Genomic DNA, 22,188 nt, shown 5'->3' on the forward strand with positions numbered 1-22,188 from the left:
GAGCGGTAGATTTACCTCCGGATGATTGATCCGTCCCCGGTCAATGGACAATGGTTGGTTCTCCGCCGGTTGCCACACAGGTGGGGTTCCCGCATTCCCCATCTATACTTCGTACACTAATATACACTCATATACAATAGAATACAATAGAATACAATTGTTGTCAGGACACCCAGACAACCCAAAGCCGGCCACCATCTCTAGCCGAGAAGATGTACAGTCTCAAGGCTGTGTACAGTACCTACTTCGTTGCGGTCAATCAACGAAGCACACTTCTTTGCCCATGCCTCCTCGAATCATGGTATTCCTCCGACCCCGGCGCATACGCGATAAGCTCTGGGGCGAGCCCCTCCCTCCCCAGACTCATTCCAGGACCAGAACCGTCCTCATTACAGGGGCAGCAGACAGCGAATTGCGCAGGGCATGCTGATGTCGCGGTTTTAAACGCCGGTCTGATCAACGTTGACTTCAAGCTCAGCCCAGAAGGCTGGTACGTTCAGCTTCTCTCTGGTTCACAATCTAATGCAAGTGGATCGGCTACGTGGTCATCTTCTTGCAGAATATGTCGAAGCATCTACGATTAAAGATGACACAGAGTGGATTTTCACTAGCTGTGACAGTCGGAAAAATCCGGTATTTGGCGTCGATCCCTTTACCAACTAACTTCGGCATCTGTGCTATTGTATCCTTAGCGTCTCAATGACCTGTATAGTCATCTAATGACGGGATCTGGCGGACATAATGCATAATACGCATAGCTCCTTGATGTATAATATGTCGAGTTCGAACTGGTCTATGGAATAATTTGCTTCCCTGTCCTCCTCTTCTCTCAATTATATGACAGCCAGTAGAAGTGAGGCAACCTCGACATGTCGGATAACGCCAACACCGTGAAAAACCTCGCAGAACTTATATCCAGTTACTCTGAGTCCTACAACCAGAAACTAGGCTTGGGTGCGAGTACTGAGCATGAATCATCAGTGATCTCAGCGGCTTGTAGGGAACTCGGTGCGTTGGTGGCTGCACCTGAGAATTGGGTGAACACAGTGGCGGGGTCATACAATAACAGCGCTGCCATCTGTTTGGCGCTTGATCTCGGAATCCCAAGGTTGCTTTCACAGAATCGCTCAGCTTCTCTCGACGCTTTGATAGAAGCGACGGGAGCTGCACCATCGCTACTGCGTAAGGAAGTCCAATACATGGATGTAACAGAAAGCTGATGCGGAACAGGATGTGTCATGACACTGTGCGTTGAGAACCGGATCTTCGACGAGCCTTCGAAGGAGACATATGCTTTGAATGCCAACTCAACATGCTTGTTGAATGAGAATTTTCGCTCGTGGATCCACTACCTGTAAGAGCCTAGTGCTTCGTTTGGGGCATGATATTGACGAGGAGTCAGTGTCGACGATGGCCTGAAAATGGGATCTTATCTCTCTGTTTACGCCCAAAACAACTCTTTCAAAATTCCGGATGGGAAGCACAAAACGGCATTTGAAATGGCCTTTCAGAGTATGCGTTAGACCCCCGAAGGATTAACGGGTAAACTGACACTTCCAGCGTCCGAGACCTTTTATCAGTACTACCACTCTACAGACAAGGAGCGAGGCCGGCGTTTCGACAGCGCAATGGAGAGGTATTTCCACCGGTCCACGCAGGCTCCCATTGAAGACATTTTCAATTTCGACGTCTTACGTCCCGGCGCTACTCTGGTAGATGTTGGAGGTGGTAGAGGTCACCATTCTCTCCGCCTTGCGATGCAGTTTCCGCAGAGCTCGTTCACTGTCCAAGACTTCATGTGTAAGAAGCCAACAATAAGAGAGGAGCCAGCAATCGCAGAAGCAATGTCGAGAGTTACCTGGCAGCAGCATGACTTCTTTGAGAAACAACCGGTCAGAGGAGCTAGTCTCTATTTACTCAGCCACATCCTTATGGATCACACAGATAGGTCCGTCAGACGATTCGCTGTGTTCTGCACGTGGAACATCATTTGTGCTGACGGATCTTAGTGATTGCCGGAAGATCATCCAGCATATTGCGGAAGCTATGACACCGAGCAAATCAGTCTTGTTGGTCGACGACTTCGTGGATCCGGGAAAGCATGGCACGCTCTATTCCAACGCAAATATCCTCAACTTGCACTTGATTGCGGCTTTTGGACGTCCGTTCCGGACAATGGAAGAGTGGGAAAAGCTTTTCTCTTCCTGCTTAGTTCCGCTTTCTATACGACAGGTTTCGTCGCTCGACAATGAAAGGGTAGTGTTCCAGGTACAGCGAGAAGCAGTGTAACTGCTTAGAGCCAGGGCGCAAGTAGATGACAAAGAATTGTGTTTCTTTAGTGGTTCTGGCAACCGAGATCAGATGGAAACGTCCGGGCCATGGTGCAGTTGTCTGAAAATCCAAGTCTAAAGGCGAATGACCGCTGTTGTTGTTCTGATAGTGTATTGAGCCTGCTTCTTCCTCTGCAGTGGATTAATCGCACTGCTGTCCTCGGATTGACAGATGATTGGTGTTCATCAAAGGTTTGCAGTAGAGAGCGGGCTAAAGTGCTCGCTTGGGAAGGTCCTTGTTATAACCTACCTTCCCCGTGCATTTCTTTCTTCCTTATTCAACAGGTCTTTCGACATTAAAAGGTAGGTAGATCTCAAAATATCACTTGGTCCAATCGCGCTGAGAGCAATCCCGTGGCTACAACAATCGAAGTATCTTCAGCTCTCGCCCATCGGTCACGGGTTGGTTTACTTAGCAGTGGAACATAACAAGCAAGGAAACAAGAGTTATCACGAGTGTATGTTGTCATACGGCAATGGCATTTTAAGCCTGAGTATTTCTAGGTTCCCACATGGGCCCAGATGGCTAAATCTCGAACCGAAAGAGCCTATTTCATCTAGTCTTAGTAGTCTCTCTCTGCGTATATCCAGTAACCCGTGACCGCAACCATATCCGATCATGCCCTAATCGCGGCATCCCAATCGCCGCCCCCATTGAGATCAGAACTCAACCCAACACCTTCACTTCCACCCGGCCCGTCTTTTCAGAAAGGCCTTCCTCATCCAGCCCGGAGGAGGTTTGTTCCTCCCCCTCTGCAGCCGGCGTTGCGCCGTCGAGAACCTGGAGCCGCCGCCGTCGAGCCCACTGCATCGACTTCCAAGCCGGGACCTTCTCGTGGAAGAGTGCATCCATCTAGAAGCAGAAGTGCGAATGTCAGCATCGGTCATCTTACTAGGATACAACCAGTGAAGAGGAGGGTATCTCACATCAGACACCGAGAGCCCCGCCAGCTCCGGCACAAAGAAGTAGGTCCACAGAAAACACGCGGTGCAGGTGGCGGCCCAGAGGTAGCAGACGTTGGCGCCAAGGTTGGCCTCGGTGGCGTCGACCAGGTAGGGGACAATGAAGCCGATGAACCAGGTGGCGACCCAGTAAACGATCATCGTGATCGCGGTCTGCTCCAGGCGGAGGCGGACTGAGAAGGCTTCGGTCATGACGACCCATCCTATTATTTGCCACGTGGTCAGCGTGATGCACCTTCCATCAGCGGGTGGAGGGTGATAAGGGGAAAAAGGGACGGAGACGCCTTGACTTACCTCCCACACCCCACGTTGGCGCGAAGATGGCGATGAAGAGAATCGAGCCAGCGACCAGCATATGCTTATCATGCACAGTGTTCGGGGCAACGTCATGGATGATGCCGCTGAGCAGCTGGGTGAGGGCGATCCCGGCGGCGCCCACCATCAGACACAAGCGGCGGCCGGCCCGCTCCATGAGGTAGGTCGCCGGCGCGGAGCAGACAAAGTTGATCAGTGCCAGCACCAGCGAGATCAAGTACGAGTTGGTCACCCCGGCCACCTCGAAGAAGGTGGTTCCGTAGTTGAACCAGAAATTCGTCCCCGTGAGGATCGTCAGCCCCGCCGTGCCAATCCCCAGCAGCGTCCGCCGCCGATCTGTGCCCCGGAAACACTCGCGGAACCGCTGCAGCGTAGACAGCTCATCCACTTGCCCGCTCGTCGTCGCCAGCGTCGCCTGCATCGTAGTCACTGCGTCACCGATCTCGGGCGAGTCGGCCGACCGCGCCTGTAAGATTGCGAGCGCACGCCGCGCCCCAACAAGGTCGTTACGGCGGAGGAGGAGGGTGGGCGCTTCTGGGCAGATGAGCGCGCCCAGCCCGATGCAGGCGGCTATGAGCAGCTGCATACAGATGGTGATCCCTGTTGGGAGGGCCCCGTGATCAGCCCGAGGTCAATGCAAGGGAGACAGGGGTAGGGAGGCTATACGCACGCCATCCTCGGGAGTCGGTAAAGTGCGAGGTCCCCATACTAATCCCGCAGGCCAAGACGTTGCCCGAGGTCAAAAATATGAGGTAGAAGGCAAACATCCGTCCTCGGTTCGTGCCGGAGGAGACCTCAACCAGATACTGTGGGATCTGCGCCGGGGAGGGGAGCATGAGCGATACAGAATGGGGCGCGGATCGTGCAGGCGGGCACCTACAATACTCGAGGCGAGTGCCAGCGCCATGCCCATGCAGACGCGGCCGACAATGAAGACCGGTGCGGGGAGGCCTGCGGCCTGCAAGGCGACTCCTAGCGCATAAACAGCGGAGCCAGCTCCCATGCTGCCCCGATTGCCCCTATCGAGTATGGTTAGAGGCAGGATCGCCTAGATGATTGGTACGCGTTGAGATTGAGATCCTTACACCAATTTATGATGGGATCGCAAATGAGACACCCTATCAACGTCCCCACGACCTGGAACGAAGTGAACAAGCTGCGAGTTCTCGCGGTCAAATAGGTGGAACCGTCCACCGTCACTCCATATCGCTTGATGAAATCGGGCGATGCGAGGACCCCGTTCAGATATCCCCGAGTCATATCCAACGATGCTGGCTATGAATGCAAAACGTGACAATGTTAGAATTAAACTCTGCAGTCCTTGGGGTGGGAAATGAGGGAGTGTCAACAAACCCCCGGCCATCAGGATGGATAATGTTAGAAAGCGTCGAAATCGAGGCCCCATCATGCCCAGGAATAGGATACGGATAGTCGATGCAAATGAGATTCGAGCACTTGTCAGCCTACCAAAGCTCGTTTGGTGGATGAGGAATCGATACCAATTTCACATGCTATTGTCTAGGAGCGATGGACCAGATTATAAGGGCGTTCCTTCCTCTTACTTCCGGTCAAAAGGCTTCGTTCTTCGTTCTATAGAGCAACCTATCCTGGTACTGATAAGATCGAATCTTCGGTATCTTCAACTATGCGAGCTGATGGCTCTCATTGGGCCCAGTACCATGGTTGATAAGATGTAAAGCCAGATAAGATCCATCGACTGAGCATTGCGGAATACATCTTCCTGGCTCTAGGGCTATGTGGCGCATGCACCAACATTCGGAAGGCCAGATCTGGTGTTGTGACGAGATGGTTAGATCGAACCAAGGCCTGCCTCGACTAGGATACATCATCCGAATCATACCAATCTGCAATACCCCTAAATGCCGGCAGTATAGCCTACTACTTGCCAACCACCTCTAAGCACCGGGAGAGGCACCCTCCTAGCCACCCGGGATTCATACTAAGGCCACGCAACTGTCTCTCGAAAGGGCCACCTTTCCCGCTCCTTTGCGTAGGAAAAGGTTGTTCAACTAAGTTTTCTAGGCGGATTTACAAGTACTCTTTTTATCCGAGGGCATTTTTAGGGCCAATCAGTCACTAGGGTTCTTTGCGAGAGAGAAATATATATATTGTCTAATATTGGAGTAGTTTTGGATCGACGCGGTCCATGTGAAGGTAAGGAAGGCTCTGGGATTTAAAGATACCTAGCAAGCCGAGTTTGTGCAACTTCGCATGATTAGCTTGCCTTCGCAAATACACACAGTCGCAAGAACCGTCCATAAAGCACGGGGACCGGGGACCCCAGAATTGAAGAATGGAGGGCCGTGGTGCCACCGATAAACCAGTCCTTATCATTGAGACTCAGACCGGAATATATATTCCGAGATATGGCTTTGCTTGTCGGAGCCGATGATTGACAGACGGCGGTTCCATCAAGGGCGAGCCCACCTGCTAGCATCATCTTAGTAGGCTTATACACAGAATTCAGCAAGAACAAGAGGTCGAAGCTCTAATCGAAGGAGATTGATTGGCTGCTACCTACCTTATCTATGAGCGGCTTACCAGGTTCCAAAGATTGCATTGCGGCACAACAAAGCTTAACCCTTGCAGGACTGTGCTAGGATAAATAAAATGGATTCCCATGATGTCCCTGGGTAGCATGACCCGATTAGTCTGGGGGCCATTAATTAGAGACCGCAGACCTGTTCGTGGAGTAGTTGAATTCTCGACAGGTTCCTACTCAACCCAACCCAACTCCACCCTTCGGAGCAGATAGCGGCTCTAAGCGGACAACGGGATGAGAACAAGATACATCGTACATGCATCGTCAGTGGCATACTTGAAGTTCTTCAACATTAAAGGCTGCGCGGGTTGCCGTACTGTCGATTCTCGTCACAATAATTGTCAAACAACCCCCTTGCATGGAAGCTATTCGATCAGTCAAACGATTAGATCTGGTCTCGACCTCACGATGGGTCCCTCCTGATCATGATAAAGAAACCTCTCCAAGACAAACAAACCTAGTGAGATCCAGATTGATGTGTAATTACCATAGGATCTTATCTTCAGAGGCCACCTCTGAATTGTGGGGGATAAGTGGCGTAAGAGACGAAACTAGTAGATATACAGGGCGGGGATTCCCGCCCGACTGGTGACTAGACGTCCAGTTCCCAAATGTATGTACGGAGTACACACGTCTTATTGCAGCCTCAACTCATAGCTTCCTCAAGAACAGTGGCAAGAGTGAGCTCCTCCGGCCACGGGGAGTATAGACAAATTTACAGAAAGCATATTAGCCACCAGAACTTGATTGGATCATCATCATTTGTCAAAAAAGGCCTGTAAGCCACCTATTTGTGCAGTCCCACCGAGAAAATATCGTAGCAACCCTACCAGTTTCTCTACAGCCTCATCCCGATCCATCTTGGAGGACAGGTCATAGCCTCGTGTAAAAGCTATAGTGAAGGTTTCATCAGCCGAGCACCCCTTTGAATGAACCCGCGATATATGATCTTTTATAAAGAACCCACGAGCAATGAAGATTTGCCTTTTGTAGAAACCAAGAACAAACATCTCCTAATCGCGTAGGCCTAGTTCAACATTGCATGCAAGCTGGCCTAGCATGATACTCAGAGTCTCTCCAAGAAACTAGCCCCACGTCTGATCTTCAAACCACTAGATCAAATTTAGAAAGCGTAGTGAAGGCTCTGCTTGAGGAGGAGTCGACATACGCTCGTGAAAGACAGAATGGGAAGGTCCCGTCTCTGAGTACGGATAGTAACAGCGCCATCAGGCCTGGCTGCATACTTTTGACCGCCGAGATGATATGATTGCCTGTGGTTAGCTACAGGAAAGCTTCTGTGCTTTAGTCCAACGCCGTTTTCCCCGGAGCAGTTTGAAACTTACTAACTTACTAGAGTCGAGGTTCAGAACCTCTCAAGCCCATTTTCTGATAAAGACTCTCCATCAGCCCTCTCAACACGAGGGCCTGTAGGGTCATCAGATGGGCAAACTCCTCTCGCGTAGAATACTCCCAGCTCTTTCGCGGAAGAGTTACAAGCTCCTCTCTCCCAACCGCATCTTCCAGAATGCCCGGCTCGATGCGATCAGGATCATAGGGTTGGCTTTCGGGATAGTAGGCTTGAAGGGGGTGGGGCTCGGCGAGGGAGGCGTCGAGGAGGTTGGTTTCGGAGACATACGAGTTGGTGAGGTGAAAGATATCTCGATAATCCTTCGACTCTTCTTCGGGCCAGCGATCAACACAGAAGAGATCGGCAGACTCGGCATGTTCGAAAACCCAAGGGGTGAGTTTCTCTATGTTGTCGTCAGTAGTGGGCATCTAAGATGAGAGAATGAATAGTGATCTTGGACCCTTTTCATGGGATTGTAAGATGCTGGGAAAGAAATCATCGGTGTTGATGACTCTTGAGTCGATAGTGACCGACATGGTAGGGGTGGGCTGTGAAGGCAGCTCTTGTGTAGTTGGTAGGGGTGGTTTTACATGGAGTTTGCCAGCAGTGGAGAGCGACCAGGAAGTGAATATAATAAATAGTATATCAGCTATCGCCCCATCGAGCCGTTCAATGTTGCTGAAGTAGCGCAGGAATTTGGAACTCTGAAAGCCAGTCGGAAAAGACCCCGGACCCTTTTGTTGCCAAAATACCGGTCCGGCCGTTTATCCGTTATCTAGGGTGGGTTGTAACTTACTCCGTATTGGTACAGTACAGTACAGTATAAGTACCTCCTACCATGCGATCGCGGCCACTGGGCAACTTCGTTATACTTCCTTCTTTGATCTTAGTATACATGTACAGACATGTACAGCAAAGTTTACTCTGAATATATGCCTGATAGTCTAACGTGTAGATGAGGTGACACTGGGGCGGGCAGGCTGGGTATGTCGCGTATATTGTGTTTTTTGTTGTGGTTAGTTTGTTGTCTGTGCACGCACTGTATCTTTCACCTCGGACACTGTTCACCTCCTTCTCCTAATGCGTCAACCACCTCAAACTTCCACTTGTACTGAGAACGGTTACTGCATGCCTTCCGCAAGATGTTAAAAGGAGCGAGAGATGATGGCCCAAGGTGGTGGTTACCCAATTGAGTTTTGATGTTTAGTAAGAAACCGCGGGCAATTTCCGTTCGTTGTACACGCCATCTCAGTCTTGACTAATACTAGAGCAGCGACAACTTAAGAATTGAGTCATGGTGGGCGGAGAATTCGGGTGTATTGGCTTATCGCCGGTAGCGGCTCCAAGCACACGAGAAGTTAAGCATGGCCAAGTCTTCCCCTATCCATTTAGACCCACAGTCTGCGGCTTCGATGACCTGCCACTAGACAATTTGCGGAAGGGGACGCGACGGCAATATCCGCAAGCCTTGCTATTGGCCTGGAATTCGGCCGACAGCCTTTCCTGAGGAACGTTGAGGCCATCAAACACGCCAGACCACGTTCTGTTCTCCACAGCGGGGCGGCGCGGACGTGCAGATTATGAACCATAAAACCCCTGCCCCTGCCTTGGCCATGTGCCCAGGTCAGTCGGGTTAGGGTCAAGTCTGTCGGCGGTCGTTACCACAAATTGTATAAGAAGGTTTTCATCCGGCCAAAATGCAGAACAAGACGAAGACAGGTGTCACGACGCGCAGCCCTCGGAGCAAAGGCTGTCTCATGTGTCGTCGCTCGAAGGTGAAGGTAGGATTACTGCTTTCTCTATGATCCCCGATTCGTGATCCTCGGGAATGGAGACACTGATGAGAATAATCAAGTGCAATGAAGGGCAGCCGCAGTGTAGTCGCTGCGTCCGTCGGGGCACGGAGTGTAGCTATCCTGATGCCCTGGAGCTCGATTTTCGCGATGAGAACAGCAAAGCAGCGGCCCGCACTGCTGCTCTCTGGCGAACGCGTACCCACGCGGCAAGACTGCTGCGTGAACCCAGCGCCCCCAGCCGCATACTGGTGGATCTCCACGACCGGGTAATAGCGGCATTCTATCGAGATTTCGACTGCAGCGCCAAGATCTCCAACCCCTGGATCGAATTCTTCCAGATGCTACCCACACTCTACCGCCAATCAGTCAGAGTTCCGTCCTCCCCCACCCGCCAGGCGATCCGTGCCCTGGCTCTGGCCCATCATTCGCGTCAACAGCAGCAGCCTGTCCCACAGCTGGAGATCATGGCGCGGACCGAGTACTCACAAGCCATTACCCAGATTCGGCTCCAGCTGCAGCGAAGTCACGGGGTTCCGAGCACGGAGACCGTCGTCTCGGTTGCGCTGATGGGGCTCTTTGACTCAATCCTTCCCAGCCCGGACCCAGTGCAATCCTGGCATGCGGCCCACCAGCACGGAGCTATCTCCATGGTGCGGCAGCAAATCGCTTCCCCCACCTCAGCAGCCAGCATTGATCCTTATCTCCTCAAATATCAGTACCTGCTAATGGTAATTAATTGCTTAAACCAACGCTCACGGCCGCAGCTTCCCTTAAAATGGTGGACCGCGGTGATGGACCCGGCATTCTCGGCCGGCCATCTATTCTGTACGATGTATCGGCTCGCACAGTGGCAAGCCGAGATCGACTCGTACATTGTTACCTTTAACCACCAAGCTATGTCGGACATGGCCGATACTTTACTCGCAGCCGATGAGGCATTGGAAGCCTGGGAAGCCCAACTACCCCAAGGCTCTCACTTCTCCGAGCGGGAGGTCAGGGCCGGTGATCCCGCAATTCTGCAATGGCCCGGCGCCCCATCCCGGGTCTACGTCTACGAGACCAGCTGGAATGCCGTTCCGCGAACTTTCTGTTTCGCCACGCGCATCATGCTTTGCCAAAATATCCTGCTGTGTAACGGGTACGCGGAGGATTCGGAGCAGATCATTGTGGGTATGATCAGAGACATCTGTCAGAGCACTCACGCGGTAATCAGTGGTGGCGGTGATGGTAGCAACGACGCGGTAGAAGGGCTGTCGATGCGCGGTCGGGCCATTGTGTGGCCACTGAATGTCGCCTCCTCTGCCCTCCAGCGCAACCCGAGGGTGCTGGAGCAGGTGGGCGTGGAGTCTGCGCAGTGGATAAGAAGAGCCCTTCAGCATGCGCTAAGGCTCTCTGGGAGTAGTTTGGCTCTTAATATGGATTACAAGACGAACCAGTGAATGCTTGACTTGTTCCAAACATTTTGATTATCTGGGTCAGTAGAAGGGGTGCTTTGAGTGAACAGCACTACATGGGGTCCGGCTGATCTTATATGTGTGTTCATGGGAAAGGTTCTGCTTCTTTGTGGGACTTCTCCAGGCAGCTACATTGATTCCACCCAATCAAGAAATTGGCGCAGGCCAAGAGTACCCGACCCAGGGATTCGATCACTTCAAGCCCCGCCAAGGAAGCTTGAATTCCGACCGGGACGGAAGTGTTCCTGAGGCCGACCTAAAACGGCATTTCTTCCGACCCCAATGCTTTCTTATTTCCCCCCCCCCCTCTGTTCCCTTCAATCTCTAGTACTTTATATATATACCTGATCCTTCTTCCAACTTCGTCTATCTTTGTCCCTCTTACTTTTAAACGGCTACTTGCTGCAATTCTCCAATCATAATACCCGCTACCGCTTCTATCAACTCCGAATGGCTGATCCTCGCTTTATGAATCCGCTCGTGTCCATCGTCCTCTCCATCCCACGCGTGCTGGCCCTACTGCAGCTCTTCTGCGAATCAGCAAATCTCACTCATCCGCCGTAACTTCTCAGCAAAACAACAAAATGAACTACTTTACCCCTGCCTTTCGATGCGAGGTGGAGGGGATTGCCGAGACCAAGTGGCTGGAAAATGGAATGGACGCAAAGGTGGACATGCGCGACACTCTGAATAACGAGGTTTCTGGGCTGCGGGCCAGGCGAAGCCCGAAGCTCGTTGATCGTTGCCTCGATGTTATGGTCCGTGTTTCCGGTTCCGTACCTGTCTTTCTCATAATCCTTGCCGGTTTGTTGACGTGGGCTCTGCTGGGAATTCGGTTTGGAAACGTGAGCGTCTGGATCGCTTCCATCTCCGATGTTCAAGCCATGCTCTGTTACGTCTTCGATTCGTTCATCATGCGTCAGCTCCTGCGCCAGTATTCCGATCAGCGCGAAGCCCTCGTCGAGCTCCAGTCCCGCAGCCACAGTCATCAACGCATGCTCGCCGACGTCAGGAAGAAGCTGGGGCGGGGCGGGGTTCGTCAAGTCGCCGAGAAGTGCAATGCGGAGCGTCCTGAGTCCGTAGACTACAGCTTGAACACCCAAAGTCTTTTGGTCCAGGGTATCATGTACTCCGCCAGAGCGCTTGGGCATGTACTCAGCTCCCTTCTTTTTTGGGTCTGTGTCGTGATCTGGCTGGGCTTCGGCCCGCATTGCAACTGGTCCGACCGGTGGCAGCTCTACATCAACGACGCGACATCCGCGCTGATGATTCTGGTGTTTGCGTTTCTCGCTTGCCTTCGAGAACGCTACGCAGATTCAAACAACGCCTCTCTTGACACCATCTTCCGACTCGACTCGACCCTTGAGATGAAGCTTCGCTGCTTGACCAAGGATGATCTACCGAACCCTATGGTAGTTGACCCACTACCTAAAGAGAACATCCTGCAGGTGGTGATCTTCTACTACGCGGACATCGTTGGAACCCTGGTGGGCCTCATGCTCCTCGTGCTGGTGATCATCGTCTGGGCTGCGGTCGGCCCCGTCCTCCACTATGACAGTAGCTGGTGGCTCCTGATCGGAACGTACGCCGGACTGGTGGGTCTATTTGACAGCTTTGTTCTTCGCAATGTTCAAAGCAAGGTGCATCAGTACATCAAAGGCCAGATGACGATGGTTTTACATGCAGATGCGGCGCTGCTCACGGAACTCTCTCTCGCTACCGATGACACCGCAGGTAGCAACGCTCAGCGTCCTTCTCTAAGCCAGACAGTCTCCCGCTGGATGGATGCGGTTACCTCTCATACTCTCATGGTTATGGCAGGCTTTCTCCTCACCATCGGTTGTGTGGTCGCCTCCAGCGCTATGAAGTGGAGTCTCACCGGACAGTTGATCTCCAACGTACCGCCCAGCATCATCGAGACGTTCTTCATGTTAATCCTGATTAATGGTCAGAATGACGCCGAGGCCAGCGCCCAGATGGACTTGGACGACCTGTACCGCTACCGCCAGTGGCTGCTGTCCTTCACGCGGCATGCCAAGGAGCTCTTGGAGGTACACGGGCTGTCTGCTACTGCTGAGATGCCTGCGCCGTGACAAGACACGTACCATCCGCGACCGCAGGGAAATTGACGTTGGCATCCAACATACAGAATGAGCGTTGTTGGTGTTTATAATCTGAATTCGTTAAATCATTTCTGTCATGTTCCGTGCTTTATGTGTTGTGAAATCTTTCCAGCTGTTGCCCGTCTCATATTATGATGTCCTATACCATGAGTTCCACTACCAGACAAGTCAATCAGGCCTTCTTTCTGCTACTGAGCACCTGTGGCTGCGTCCTCTGCAAGATGAAAGGGGTACCGCGATTCATTCAACCCGCGCCCTGTACTTTTACTTCCTCTTGACCGTTGCGTTGATTTACGTTCTGTTTCGCGTCACACAAAGCCTTGCATATGCTCTATCTTCATTTCCTACTATACTAGGGCCTGCACAGTAAGCTACCTAGGGAAAAACAAGAGGATCCAAGCCCCGCATCTCCTTGGCTCTGATCAGATACCTGGTGACAGCGCTTCAGTCTGCCTAAATCCATTGGAGCCGCTCCTTATCACAGTAGCCGGCCAGGTGATAACAGGGAGCCCTGCGCCAGAACTTCTTGGCCGTGGCCATAGATGTGCCGTCGATCTGGCGGAGGGTCATTGTGTCCTTCTTCTTGTCCGACTTCTTGACGACGAGCTACTGGCAGGGCAAGCCGGAAGCCCACCGGTAAGCCGGCAGGTGGCGGAAGCGCGCGTAGTAGGCGTCGGCCTCGCGATCGGGCCAGTCGACCATCGCGACCTGGTCACCGCACTGAAGCGCACCCGGATATGGCCCGGCTCCAGCGCGGGCATCCCCTGATAGTCGTCCCGGATCTTGTGGTAGAGATCGTGCGCCCGCTCCGAGAGGCGCGCCTTCCAGTCCTCCTCATGCCGGATGAACTGGAATGAATGCTTTCCGTCCCAGCCGATCAAGAGCTCCTCGTGGCCGTGGCCGAATTTGTCCAGGAGTTCTTTCGGGGCCTCCTTCTGGAATGGGTGGTCGTGGCCGTGCGAGCCTAGCCCGTAGAGTAGGGGGTCCTCACACTTCTTTCCGCAAACTTCGGAAGACATTTTGTCGCGCGTTGTTTGGAATAAGATGGTAAGGATGAAATAAGGCCTGTCTTGTGAATGAGCTTGCGTGCTGGAAGATGAACTCTGCATTTCCTTGGTCTTGTGCACCTGTGATGGAGCTGATGGATACTTCGATTCTTGAGGTTAGATGGTGCTATGTATACCCTCGACATTCTCGCCTGTTCAACGTGTAGGAAATGCATAAAGCACAGAGCCATCAAAGAAAGTCTGGTCGATTCTTGGTGTTGATGCAGTGTAACTATCTCGACAAACCAAGCAAGGACAAACAAGCCAAGCTCGTATACCTCGTATCCCTTTGGCCGTATACCAAGGATCAAAAGAGCATGCGAGATTTACAAACAAAATCAAGCTCGAATCATACAGCCCATTCCTTCTAGCTCTTGCACAACCATTGAGAAATAAACCAACAAAGCCCCATTTAAAGGAGATGCGATATGGAATTTACTTCATACTTTCAAGTTTCGCTTGGAGTTTATTGTTTCTTTATGTCTGAAGGTCACCTGCTCTGCTTTGTCCTAACAATCAGATTGTCCTGATCTTTCCTCGAAGTCAGTGGACGCTTAACACTATCTCATACCAGGAGAGATGAAATAGACAAAACAACAAAGATTGATCTCTTGTCCCAAGTATCTAGGTTTATCTGATATTTGCGATACCCACAACCAAGCCACTTTCAATGTGTTCCCCGCTGCCGTCAAAGCAAAGCTCCTCTGACATCGGTTCTTCGCCTGACTTTTTGACGTGTATTAGTCATTTGATATTATCCTTAGTCCTCCTCAGGAAGGAGTTTATGAACGGCTCGAATTTCGACCTCCGTATGATTTATCTGACAATCCTTCCAGGACTATCTTGTGGCCCGCTGCGGAATCAGATCTTCTAGGGTTCGATGTAAATGTTGTGGGCTACTAGAGACAAATACATTCAATTGAACATGTTCGAATTATGGGTACGTCATGACTACCGAACTGGTATTTTTTAAATCGTCAATGCACCAGCTTTTCTTCCCTTTACAACCCTTTATCGCAATAGTTCTCCTCCACCCCAAAACACCAGTTCCAGTTAGTCTCCCAGTTCGATCCGAACTCAGCGGTCTCCGCCTCCATGGCCCACTGCCCACTGAGGTCCGAATCCACCCATTCATTGAAGGAAAACCCGGTGAATGTGGCATAGTTGACGACGCTGAGGAAGACACTCAATGCAGCCGAGCTGCTGGTGGTCCCCATGGGCTCGTCCATGAAGAGCTGGACCTGCTGCTCGGTCATCACCGGACCCTTCGAGTTGCACTGGACTTTGACCCCGCCGGCTCCGACATGCGTGACGCCCGGGGCGATGTCGGTGCGGCGGCGCAGCGAGGCGCTCTCCTCGCCTGCAGTAGTGCCACCAACGGGGGCCAGATGACCGATGTGATAGTGCGTGCCATTGGTGGCCACCAGGAGGGGGACGTAATCCTTGCGAGTGCTCTCGTAGATAAAGCTCAATGGCATACTGGAATTGTGCAGGGCGCGGACTCCAGCGGGCGTGTCGTCACCACTGCCTCGCTTCTGCAGAGTTTGCGGCAGGTGGGTGGCATTGAGCGGGATGCCCTCGTAGTGGATGTCCCAGACCGAGGCCCCGTCGCCCAGCTGGCTGAAGCAGCGGTCGAGGTGGGAGAAGTCTCCCTCCAGTTCGCGCTTGTTGGTGAACGCGCCCGTCAGCCGATAATTCTCGACAGCGAGGCCGAACACGGCCGCCCCGGTGAGGAGGGATACAGCACAGGTCAGAGCATCCTTCCTGGTGCCACTTTCTGCAGCATCCATACAGTCATCAATGGTATCGATGATGTGAATAGCCCCGTGCAGGCCGGCGACAATCACGCCTGTGTTACCACGGCCATACATATTCGCCAATACAACATTGGGTATTGCAGAGGCCACGGTCCAGGATATGGGAATGGCGGCAGGTGCCTCGGTCGACAGGACCGACAGACCTAGCATGCTATACTGTACACATTCCATGTTGGAGAGAAGGGGGCCTTGCTCGGAACGAAATCAAAGAAGTGAGAATGCACGGAAAAGATTCAGACGACGCGCCAGTTGAGAGAGATAACAAGAACCCTGAAAGAATGAAGGGGAGGCTTCCCTTTACAGGCTTTTCCTGCAGACGAAAATTCTAATAATTTCTTTGGAAAAAAACCCCATCCTCTAGACCGCATAGACAACAATCACCAGACCATCTTATAGCCGAGTCTAGGCAATAGTAGGAGCCGATAGGGCAAAAATACAAACCTATCAACAGATCTTATAGGGCATGTTTCCGTGCTCATAAAACACATGATTCTGAAGCAAGTTTGACAGTAGACGTTGCACAAGGACCCTCTTGGTATCTATGTCCGACTAATTCTACCCAGTAGTCATAAGCGACTCCCCTTCACCACGGCAAATGCCAAGAACTCGGTGGATCAGTCTGTACTAAGAAACCTTACCTCCTTGATATTGAATTGGATATCAATGATGGGTATGTGCATTCTTGCGCTACAGATGTGCATTTCCTAGATCTCTTGACACAATAGTGTTCTATCATGGTGTAAAACCTTCTTATGTTGATCATTGATTAGCCACCATCACACCCACAGTAATCTTACCATCTCCTAGGTTCAAGTGTATGGTACCGGATATCGGTATATTACCTTCAAACTTAGCAACACAAACTACCTGGATCAGGATTAATACATCGAAGCTAGAGATCTCCCTACTAGGTAAAAGCTCAGGTAGATCCCAAATCTAAGGGTCCAATGACTAAGTTGAATCATCTTAGCAATAGTTCCTGTGTTTATAAATTACTGCAACCATTCACCGGTATCTGTATGTAACAACAACACTCGGCTGCCCGGTTCCAACATCAAGCTCAGTAAGTGATAATCATCCTTTTTCGCCACCATTATTGTTCTACAGCTCTTACCTCTATCCGGGAATAATCCAACGCTCGGTGGCGAATGATACTTATAGATTCAGATAAGGCCAGTGGATCCAAAATTGTTGAATGAATAAGACTCTATCAACAGTTGTGAGTGACCATACTCAGTATAACAGGGGGTTACTCCATGTAATACACCTTAACCACAACTGGACCGACCCGAGCAAGTTTCTTCGGATATTCGGCTATAGCCAGATAGCTGCCTATTTGCAGGATTTCTCCCTGGTGGATCTTGAATCCCCACAATCCCACACTTGACCCAGCCCTGCGCGCGCTAAGCCTTCAGGGATAAACCGAACCCTTCCCGTCCATCCTGTTCAGGGCCCTGTTCGGATTGATTAAATTCTGTGCCTTACCATTAGCCCTCGCAGGGAGCAATTCTTTGTGCGAACCTGAAGCTCACTCCGTTTCTTCCCAACTATCTCCAGACCAATTCTGCTATTCATAACCACTACTATACTACCAATGACTTCTCTCATCAAGCCATAATTTCTTTCGCTGTCCCCATCCCCAACCTTCGACCCCTTCCTGAAAGGAGTCTATCACGGAGTCAGAGCCTCTTCAGTTATATGGAGCCAAGTCTATTTCTACGGTGTCCGCACTCTTGTTTGGATTGAACTGGGTGTTATCATCGCTTTGCATCTCGCCGTGTCATTGATCCCCGATTATCTTGACCACTATCGGCATGGGTGGTCCGAATCAGAGACCATGGAATTTCTAGGGGAGGTCTTCGGTCTGGGAATTGAGATGGTCACTGCTTTTCTGCTCTACAAGCGACCGCACCCAAGGAGATCTGGTAAAGTTTGCCACGACGTCGTGGAGAGGTTTCATTGCGGATTGCTCTCCCTTGTTTCTCTGAATACCTCTTGACTGACCTTCGAACTAGGAAATCGGTGATGGTCTAAGATATGTGGAACTGTTGAAAGTGACCCACCATTTCATGTTTTCAACCAACCCAGGAAAGTATGCGCAAAGTGTAATAGTTCCAGTACGGCTATCTGTAACTCTAGGACAATAACAGCTCGTCATCATGTATAGTAGCTATTCATATCCATTAGGTCCTTGTATATCTGTTTCTTCTAAGCCATATGATTGCTCTAATGCTTACTAAGGGGCTATTGTTATCGAGGTCTCCTCTGTACTGTACTATACTGTACTGTACTATACTGTACTGTACTATGTAACTTATCCAATCCATAGGGCTGTTGATTAAACCTTATCTCATCTCTGCTATCGATACAGTGGGAGGAAATGAGTTTGCACCTCCCCCCGTTTGGTCAGGTGTCGCGCTAACTAATCACCGCCTTCCTACTCTGAATACCGCACAGATAATGAAGGAAAGAATTGGCTGATGTGGGGATTCTGCCAGCGGAATTCCGGCTACACTATTCCTAAATAGGCTAGCAAACGAGCCATTGCAGGGGGGGGTGCAAACTCATTGCCAGGGACTGTATCGCCAGGGACGCCATCGAGCCCCACTCTTGCGACCAACTCCGGCCCAATCAAGGGAAGATATGGGTGATCGCCTAGGCTTGGCAGTCGGTGACTTGTCCACCAGGCTGAAATATCAGCCGATGTTCTTGGCAAGTCGAAAACTCCTTACTCTGGCAGCCTAGCAGCGTGCAGTCGCTTCTTCCCTGATCTGAAGTCACGATAATGTGGCACTCCCTTGTCGATCGATTTGCGTCGCACTTGCACTTACGGCAATGGAGGATGAAATCACACCTGCGCCGGACAATCCTGCCATCCACCGTGTCGCACCATCACCACTACCACCAGTCAACCCCAATATTATGGAGGATCTAAGGGCAGGCAGAATCATCGTCACACCAGGGCAGCTCAGCACCCTCACCTCGACCAAGGACCTTGCGATCTTCCATTCCCTCGGTGGCCTCGACGGACTCGCAGTCGCTCTGCAAACCGATCTCGAGCATGGACTTGACGACAGTGACTCTGCGACGAACAATGGAACAACAACCGCGCTGGACCACCGCCGCGCGACCTACGGAACGAACCGCCTTCCCGCACCACCGCGCCCTTCCTCCCTCCACTTCGCGTGGATGGCCTTCAACGACAAACTCATGCTCCTGCTGACTGCGTCGGCGACCGTCAACCTGGCGCTGGGGATCTACCAGGCCGTGACCGCGGCCGCCGGGGAGCCCAGCGTGGAATGGGTGGAAGGGGTCTCGATCCTGGTGGCGGTGATCGTGATCGTGCTGGCGACGGCGCTGAACGACTACCAGAAGGGCCGGAAGTTCCAGTTGTGTGAACCGGAAGAAGGAAGAACGGGAGGTCACTGTCTTCCGTGGCGCGGGTCTGGCCCGGCAGATCTCCATCTACGAGATTCTGGTCGGGGATCTGGTCCACGTGGAGACGGGGGATGTTTTGCCGGCTGATGGGATCCTGGTGCAGGGGTTCGGCGTGCAATGCGATGAGTCCTCGGCCACCGGAGAGTCTGAGTTGATTGATAAGACGACGGGATGGCCGAATCTGCACGCACCGCCGGCCCCCGGGTCGGCAGCCTGGTATGACCCGTTCATGCTCAGTGGCAGCAAAGTCACCAATGGCGTGGGCAGGTTCCTGGTCACCGCGGTCGGCGAACATTCCAGCCACGGGAGGATCATGTTGTCTCTTCGGGACGAGGTGGAGGAAACGCCCCTGCAGCAGAAGCTGGAGGTGCTGGCGAGACACATTGTCACCATTGGGCTGACGGTGGGAGGGGTCTTCTTTGTCGTCATCTTTGTTCGGTTCCTCTGCCAGCTGGGACAGATCGAGGGCGGGGCCAGAGGCAAAGGCGAGGAATTCCTCAACGTCCTGATCCTGGCTATCACGGTGGTGGTGATCGCCGTGCCGGAGGGCCTCCCCCTTGCGGTCACCATGGCGCTGGCCTTCGCCACCACGAGAATGCTGAAGGACAAGAATCTGGTGCGGCGGTTGCGGTCCTGCGAGATCATGGGCAACGCCACCACCATCTGCTCCGATAAGACGGGCACGCTGACCCAGAATAAGATGCTGGTGGTGGGCGGCCGCGTCGGGATATCGGGCCCGTTTGGCGATGTGCCCCCTGCACCTGGGGCCTGCAATCACCACGTCGTCTCCTTACCCAGCGCGGTGGGCATGTTACCAGATCTAGTGAAAGATCTGGTCAAAGACTCAATCGTGCTCAACTCTACGGCCTTGGAGAAAGGCACCCAAGGCGATGGGATGCAGCTGGCTGGGACAAGCACCGAGGTTGCGCTTATCGAGTTCGTGCGCGACCATCTCGACCTTGTTGATGGCGAGGGCTGCTTGTGGCTGCTGCTGTTGTTGCTGCTGCGCCAACGCGGCCTGCTCCACTGTCGAGTATCCGTCCGCCAGCGCGCGCGTCATCTTCCGAAGCACGAGCTGTTTGTAGAAGAGGTGGTAGGCGTATCCGCTCAAGCCGATGACGAGCACTGTCCCCAGCGCGGTGGCGCATGCGCCTCCGAATTTGCGGGCGATGCTTTCGCCTTCGTCTTCTTCTGGTAAGAACCTCCTCCGCTGGGACCTCGGCGCAGTCATTCGGGCGCTGGCGGGAGGGAGTCGGCGACGATGACGACTTAGATCATGAGCTCTTGCAATCTGCCGTGACGCAACCTTTTTATCCAGGAACCGGAACAACGCTGCATTGATCAGTGAGTGAACTATCCTGCGGCAGATCAGTGTCGAAGAATACGCGGGGCAGTAGCCTACCGGTTCCCAGCGAATGTCCCCTTCGCGACATTGGCATAAATTGCTATAGCTGGACGGGCGCAAATACGGGGTCTAGATACTGGTTTCTCCTGTTGTTTTGTCCCGGACTCTGAAGTGGTATAACATAAAAGAGAGTGTCCAGGCTGTAGCGGTTCGGTCAGTCTCTTGAATGCTGGGACTTCTGGCCACCTTTTCTGCGATGGGTCCATGCGCGCGCCGCGTGGGTTGGCCATTAGCCAAGCCTGACTATCATTTGTCGGGCATCCAATGCGCTGGGGATTAGGAGCAAGGAGATAGCAGAAAATGATGACAATTTGGAAGCACGGTGTTGGAGTCTGTCATTTATCGCTCATAGAATAGCAGACAACATTTGTGGCTAGCACATGACCTGGTATTGAGAGATATGTAGTAGTGAATTAGGGCACAGTCGAGAAGGGTGGCAAGTAGCACCGACAGGCATCTCACCTTTGACCTCCATAGCCCTTCCTTGCGTATCTGCTGTTCTAACACAGTATTCATGATTATAGTGTAACCAGACAGGATACAACACGAATGTAGACTCATAACCTTTGTCCTAGCCGTCAATCTCACGAACCCCAGCAATGGCATTCTTCCGCTTATTCGCCTCCGCGGTGCCTTTTGCCTGGCTCAGTGCAACAAGCTGGCCCTTCAAACCCTCCATACCTTTGACAGGTATCCCATCCTCCTGGATAAAGACAACATCAAATGATATTACTTCACTCTTCGCCCGCATCACTGTAGTTAAAGAGATCGACCTAACCAGTGTCGTAATGTCCCTTGTTTCCACAACACAACAGACCTTCTCTGGTATATTATGGGCTCCGTATATTTCTGGCGACTGGCTGGTGTCCCGTGGAGGCAATGTCAGATCAAATACCAGCCGCGCGAAAGGGGGGAGCTTCATCATTTGCTGTCTCCATGCTTTGCTAAGGGGATCGAGGTTGAGATACTCGTGTCTGGCGTTGCGGCACCCGGTGTATGGGGTTGCACGGGGTTGGCGACATGATTCGAGGATGTCGGTGTTCCGTAGAGGCTGCAGCAGGGCGATCGTGGCTTGAAGTTGACGGGGGATGGGGGTCAATTCGGAGCTTAGATGAGGTAACTCTTCTACACGGTAGAACTCGTGAAGAACACTTGGATCGAAGGTATAGTCGGCGAGAGACATTTTCAGCATGCTGGGAGAAAGAGAAACAGAATCTGGTGGCAGGCAGCCTTGAAAGGAGGGGCAAGGGACTATTTCAACTAGGGCTGACATCACATGCCCAGGCTAACCCTTTTGAACCGCATTGATTGACTCATTGAAATGAGTCGAGCCTGATTGCTCCCCGGACATAGTTCTGCTGCGAGGCTTTTCCAAAGTGGCGAATATCAGCCAGGTGACTGCAGTGGTCCAGCTAAGAAGCGTGAACTCAGTGTCTCGATCTTCTCTCTGTCACATGCTCCTGTGATCCGCATAACACGGTGCTCATATTATCTCTTTGTCGAGCGTGGATAAACATTATTAAGATACTCTATCATCAACTTAATCTATTCCAGGGGGCAACCTTCAGCCCGTATATCTACCACGGCCAG

At 52.1% G+C, this 22,188-nt stretch overlaps 10 protein-coding genes across 10 annotated transcripts; 5 read left to right on the forward strand and 5 right to left on the reverse strand.

The window, feature by feature from the left end:
- Positions 1 to 869: 869 nt before the first annotated feature.
- On the forward strand, positions 870 to 2,009 carry BO86DRAFT_324854 (putative O-methyltransferase; the record flags this gene model as incomplete). Its single annotated transcript, XM_025668498.1, has 4 exons — positions 870 to 1,182; positions 1,231 to 1,354; positions 1,403 to 1,512; positions 1,609 to 2,009. 4 exons carry the CDS (start codon positions 870 to 872, stop codon positions 2,007 to 2,009), a joined length of 948 nt encoding a protein of 315 aa, XP_025522660.1.
- A 922-nt stretch (positions 2,010 to 2,931) lies between these two features.
- Positions 2,932 to 4,868, reverse strand: BO86DRAFT_442371 (general substrate transporter; the record flags this gene model as incomplete). Its single annotated transcript, XM_025676300.1, has 6 exons — positions 2,932 to 3,183; positions 3,258 to 3,496; positions 3,588 to 4,208; positions 4,279 to 4,423; positions 4,489 to 4,627; positions 4,696 to 4,868. The coding sequence occupies 6 exons, from the start codon at positions 4,866 to 4,868 to the stop codon at positions 2,998 to 3,000; spliced, it is 1,503 nt and encodes a 500-aa protein (XP_025522661.1). The 3' UTR covers positions 2,932 to 2,997.
- A 2,061-nt stretch (positions 4,869 to 6,929) lies between these two features.
- Positions 6,930 to 7,947, reverse strand: BO86DRAFT_422874 (uncharacterized protein; the record flags this gene model as incomplete). Its single annotated transcript, XM_025675369.1, has 3 exons — positions 6,930 to 7,184; positions 7,340 to 7,509; positions 7,542 to 7,947. The coding sequence occupies 3 exons, from the start codon at positions 7,945 to 7,947 to the stop codon at positions 6,930 to 6,932; spliced, it is 831 nt and encodes a 276-aa protein (XP_025522662.1).
- Positions 7,948 to 9,216: 1,269 nt separating this feature from the next.
- BO86DRAFT_413614 (Zn(II)2Cys6 transcription factor domain-containing protein) lies at positions 9,217 to 10,787 on the forward strand (the record flags this gene model as incomplete). Its single annotated transcript, XM_025674760.1, has 2 exons — positions 9,217 to 9,300; positions 9,375 to 10,787. The coding sequence occupies 2 exons, from the start codon at positions 9,217 to 9,219 to the stop codon at positions 10,752 to 10,754; spliced, it is 1,464 nt and encodes a 487-aa protein (XP_025522663.1). The 3' UTR covers positions 10,755 to 10,787.
- A 335-nt stretch (positions 10,788 to 11,122) lies between these two features.
- On the forward strand, positions 11,123 to 12,904 carry BO86DRAFT_442377 (Low affinity iron permease). The gene has a single exon (XM_025676301.1). The coding sequence runs from the start codon at positions 11,354 to 11,356 to the stop codon at positions 12,860 to 12,862; it is 1,509 nt and encodes a 502-aa protein (XP_025522664.1). The 5' UTR covers positions 11,123 to 11,353; the 3' UTR covers positions 12,863 to 12,904.
- A 441-nt stretch (positions 12,905 to 13,345) lies between these two features.
- Positions 13,346 to 13,911, reverse strand: BO86DRAFT_404323 (uncharacterized protein; the record flags this gene model as incomplete). Its single annotated transcript, XM_025674002.1, has 2 exons — positions 13,346 to 13,498; positions 13,609 to 13,911. 2 exons carry the CDS (start codon positions 13,909 to 13,911, stop codon positions 13,346 to 13,348), a joined length of 456 nt encoding a protein of 151 aa, XP_025522665.1.
- Positions 13,912 to 14,939: 1,028 nt separating this feature from the next.
- Positions 14,940 to 15,926, reverse strand: BO86DRAFT_383541 (uncharacterized protein; the record flags this gene model as incomplete). The annotated part of the gene is made up of 1 exon (XM_025670845.1): positions 14,940 to 15,926. One exon carries the CDS (start codon positions 15,924 to 15,926, stop codon positions 14,940 to 14,942), a length of 987 nt encoding a protein of 328 aa, XP_025522666.1.
- Positions 15,927 to 17,382: 1,456 nt separating this feature from the next.
- BO86DRAFT_291440 (uncharacterized protein) lies at positions 17,383 to 17,661 on the forward strand (the record flags this gene model as incomplete). Its single annotated transcript, XM_025667385.1, has 1 exon — positions 17,383 to 17,661. A coding segment is annotated over one exon (279 nt), but the record flags the coding sequence as incomplete, so codon positions are not given.
- A 482-nt stretch (positions 17,662 to 18,143) lies between these two features.
- On the forward strand, positions 18,144 to 20,472 carry BO86DRAFT_413615 (uncharacterized protein). The gene is made up of 2 exons (XM_025674761.1): positions 18,144 to 19,097; positions 19,165 to 20,472. Exons 1-2 carry the CDS (start codon positions 18,591 to 18,593, stop codon positions 20,389 to 20,391), a joined length of 1,734 nt encoding a protein of 577 aa, XP_025522668.1. The 5' UTR covers positions 18,144 to 18,590; the 3' UTR covers positions 20,392 to 20,472.
- A 697-nt stretch (positions 20,473 to 21,169) lies between these two features.
- Positions 21,170 to 21,781, reverse strand: BO86DRAFT_422876 (uncharacterized protein; the record flags this gene model as incomplete). The annotated part of the gene is made up of 1 exon (XM_025675370.1): positions 21,170 to 21,781. One exon carries the CDS (start codon positions 21,779 to 21,781, stop codon positions 21,170 to 21,172), a length of 612 nt encoding a protein of 203 aa, XP_025522669.1.
- Positions 21,782 to 22,188: the final 407 nt, after the last annotated feature.

The sequence above is a fragment of the Aspergillus japonicus genome, assembly GCF_003184785.1.
Source record: "Aspergillus japonicus CBS 114.51 unplaced genomic scaffold BO86scaffold_89, whole genome shotgun sequence".
NCBI classification, from domain to species: Eukaryota; Fungi; Ascomycota; class Eurotiomycetes; order Eurotiales; family Aspergillaceae; genus Aspergillus; species Aspergillus japonicus.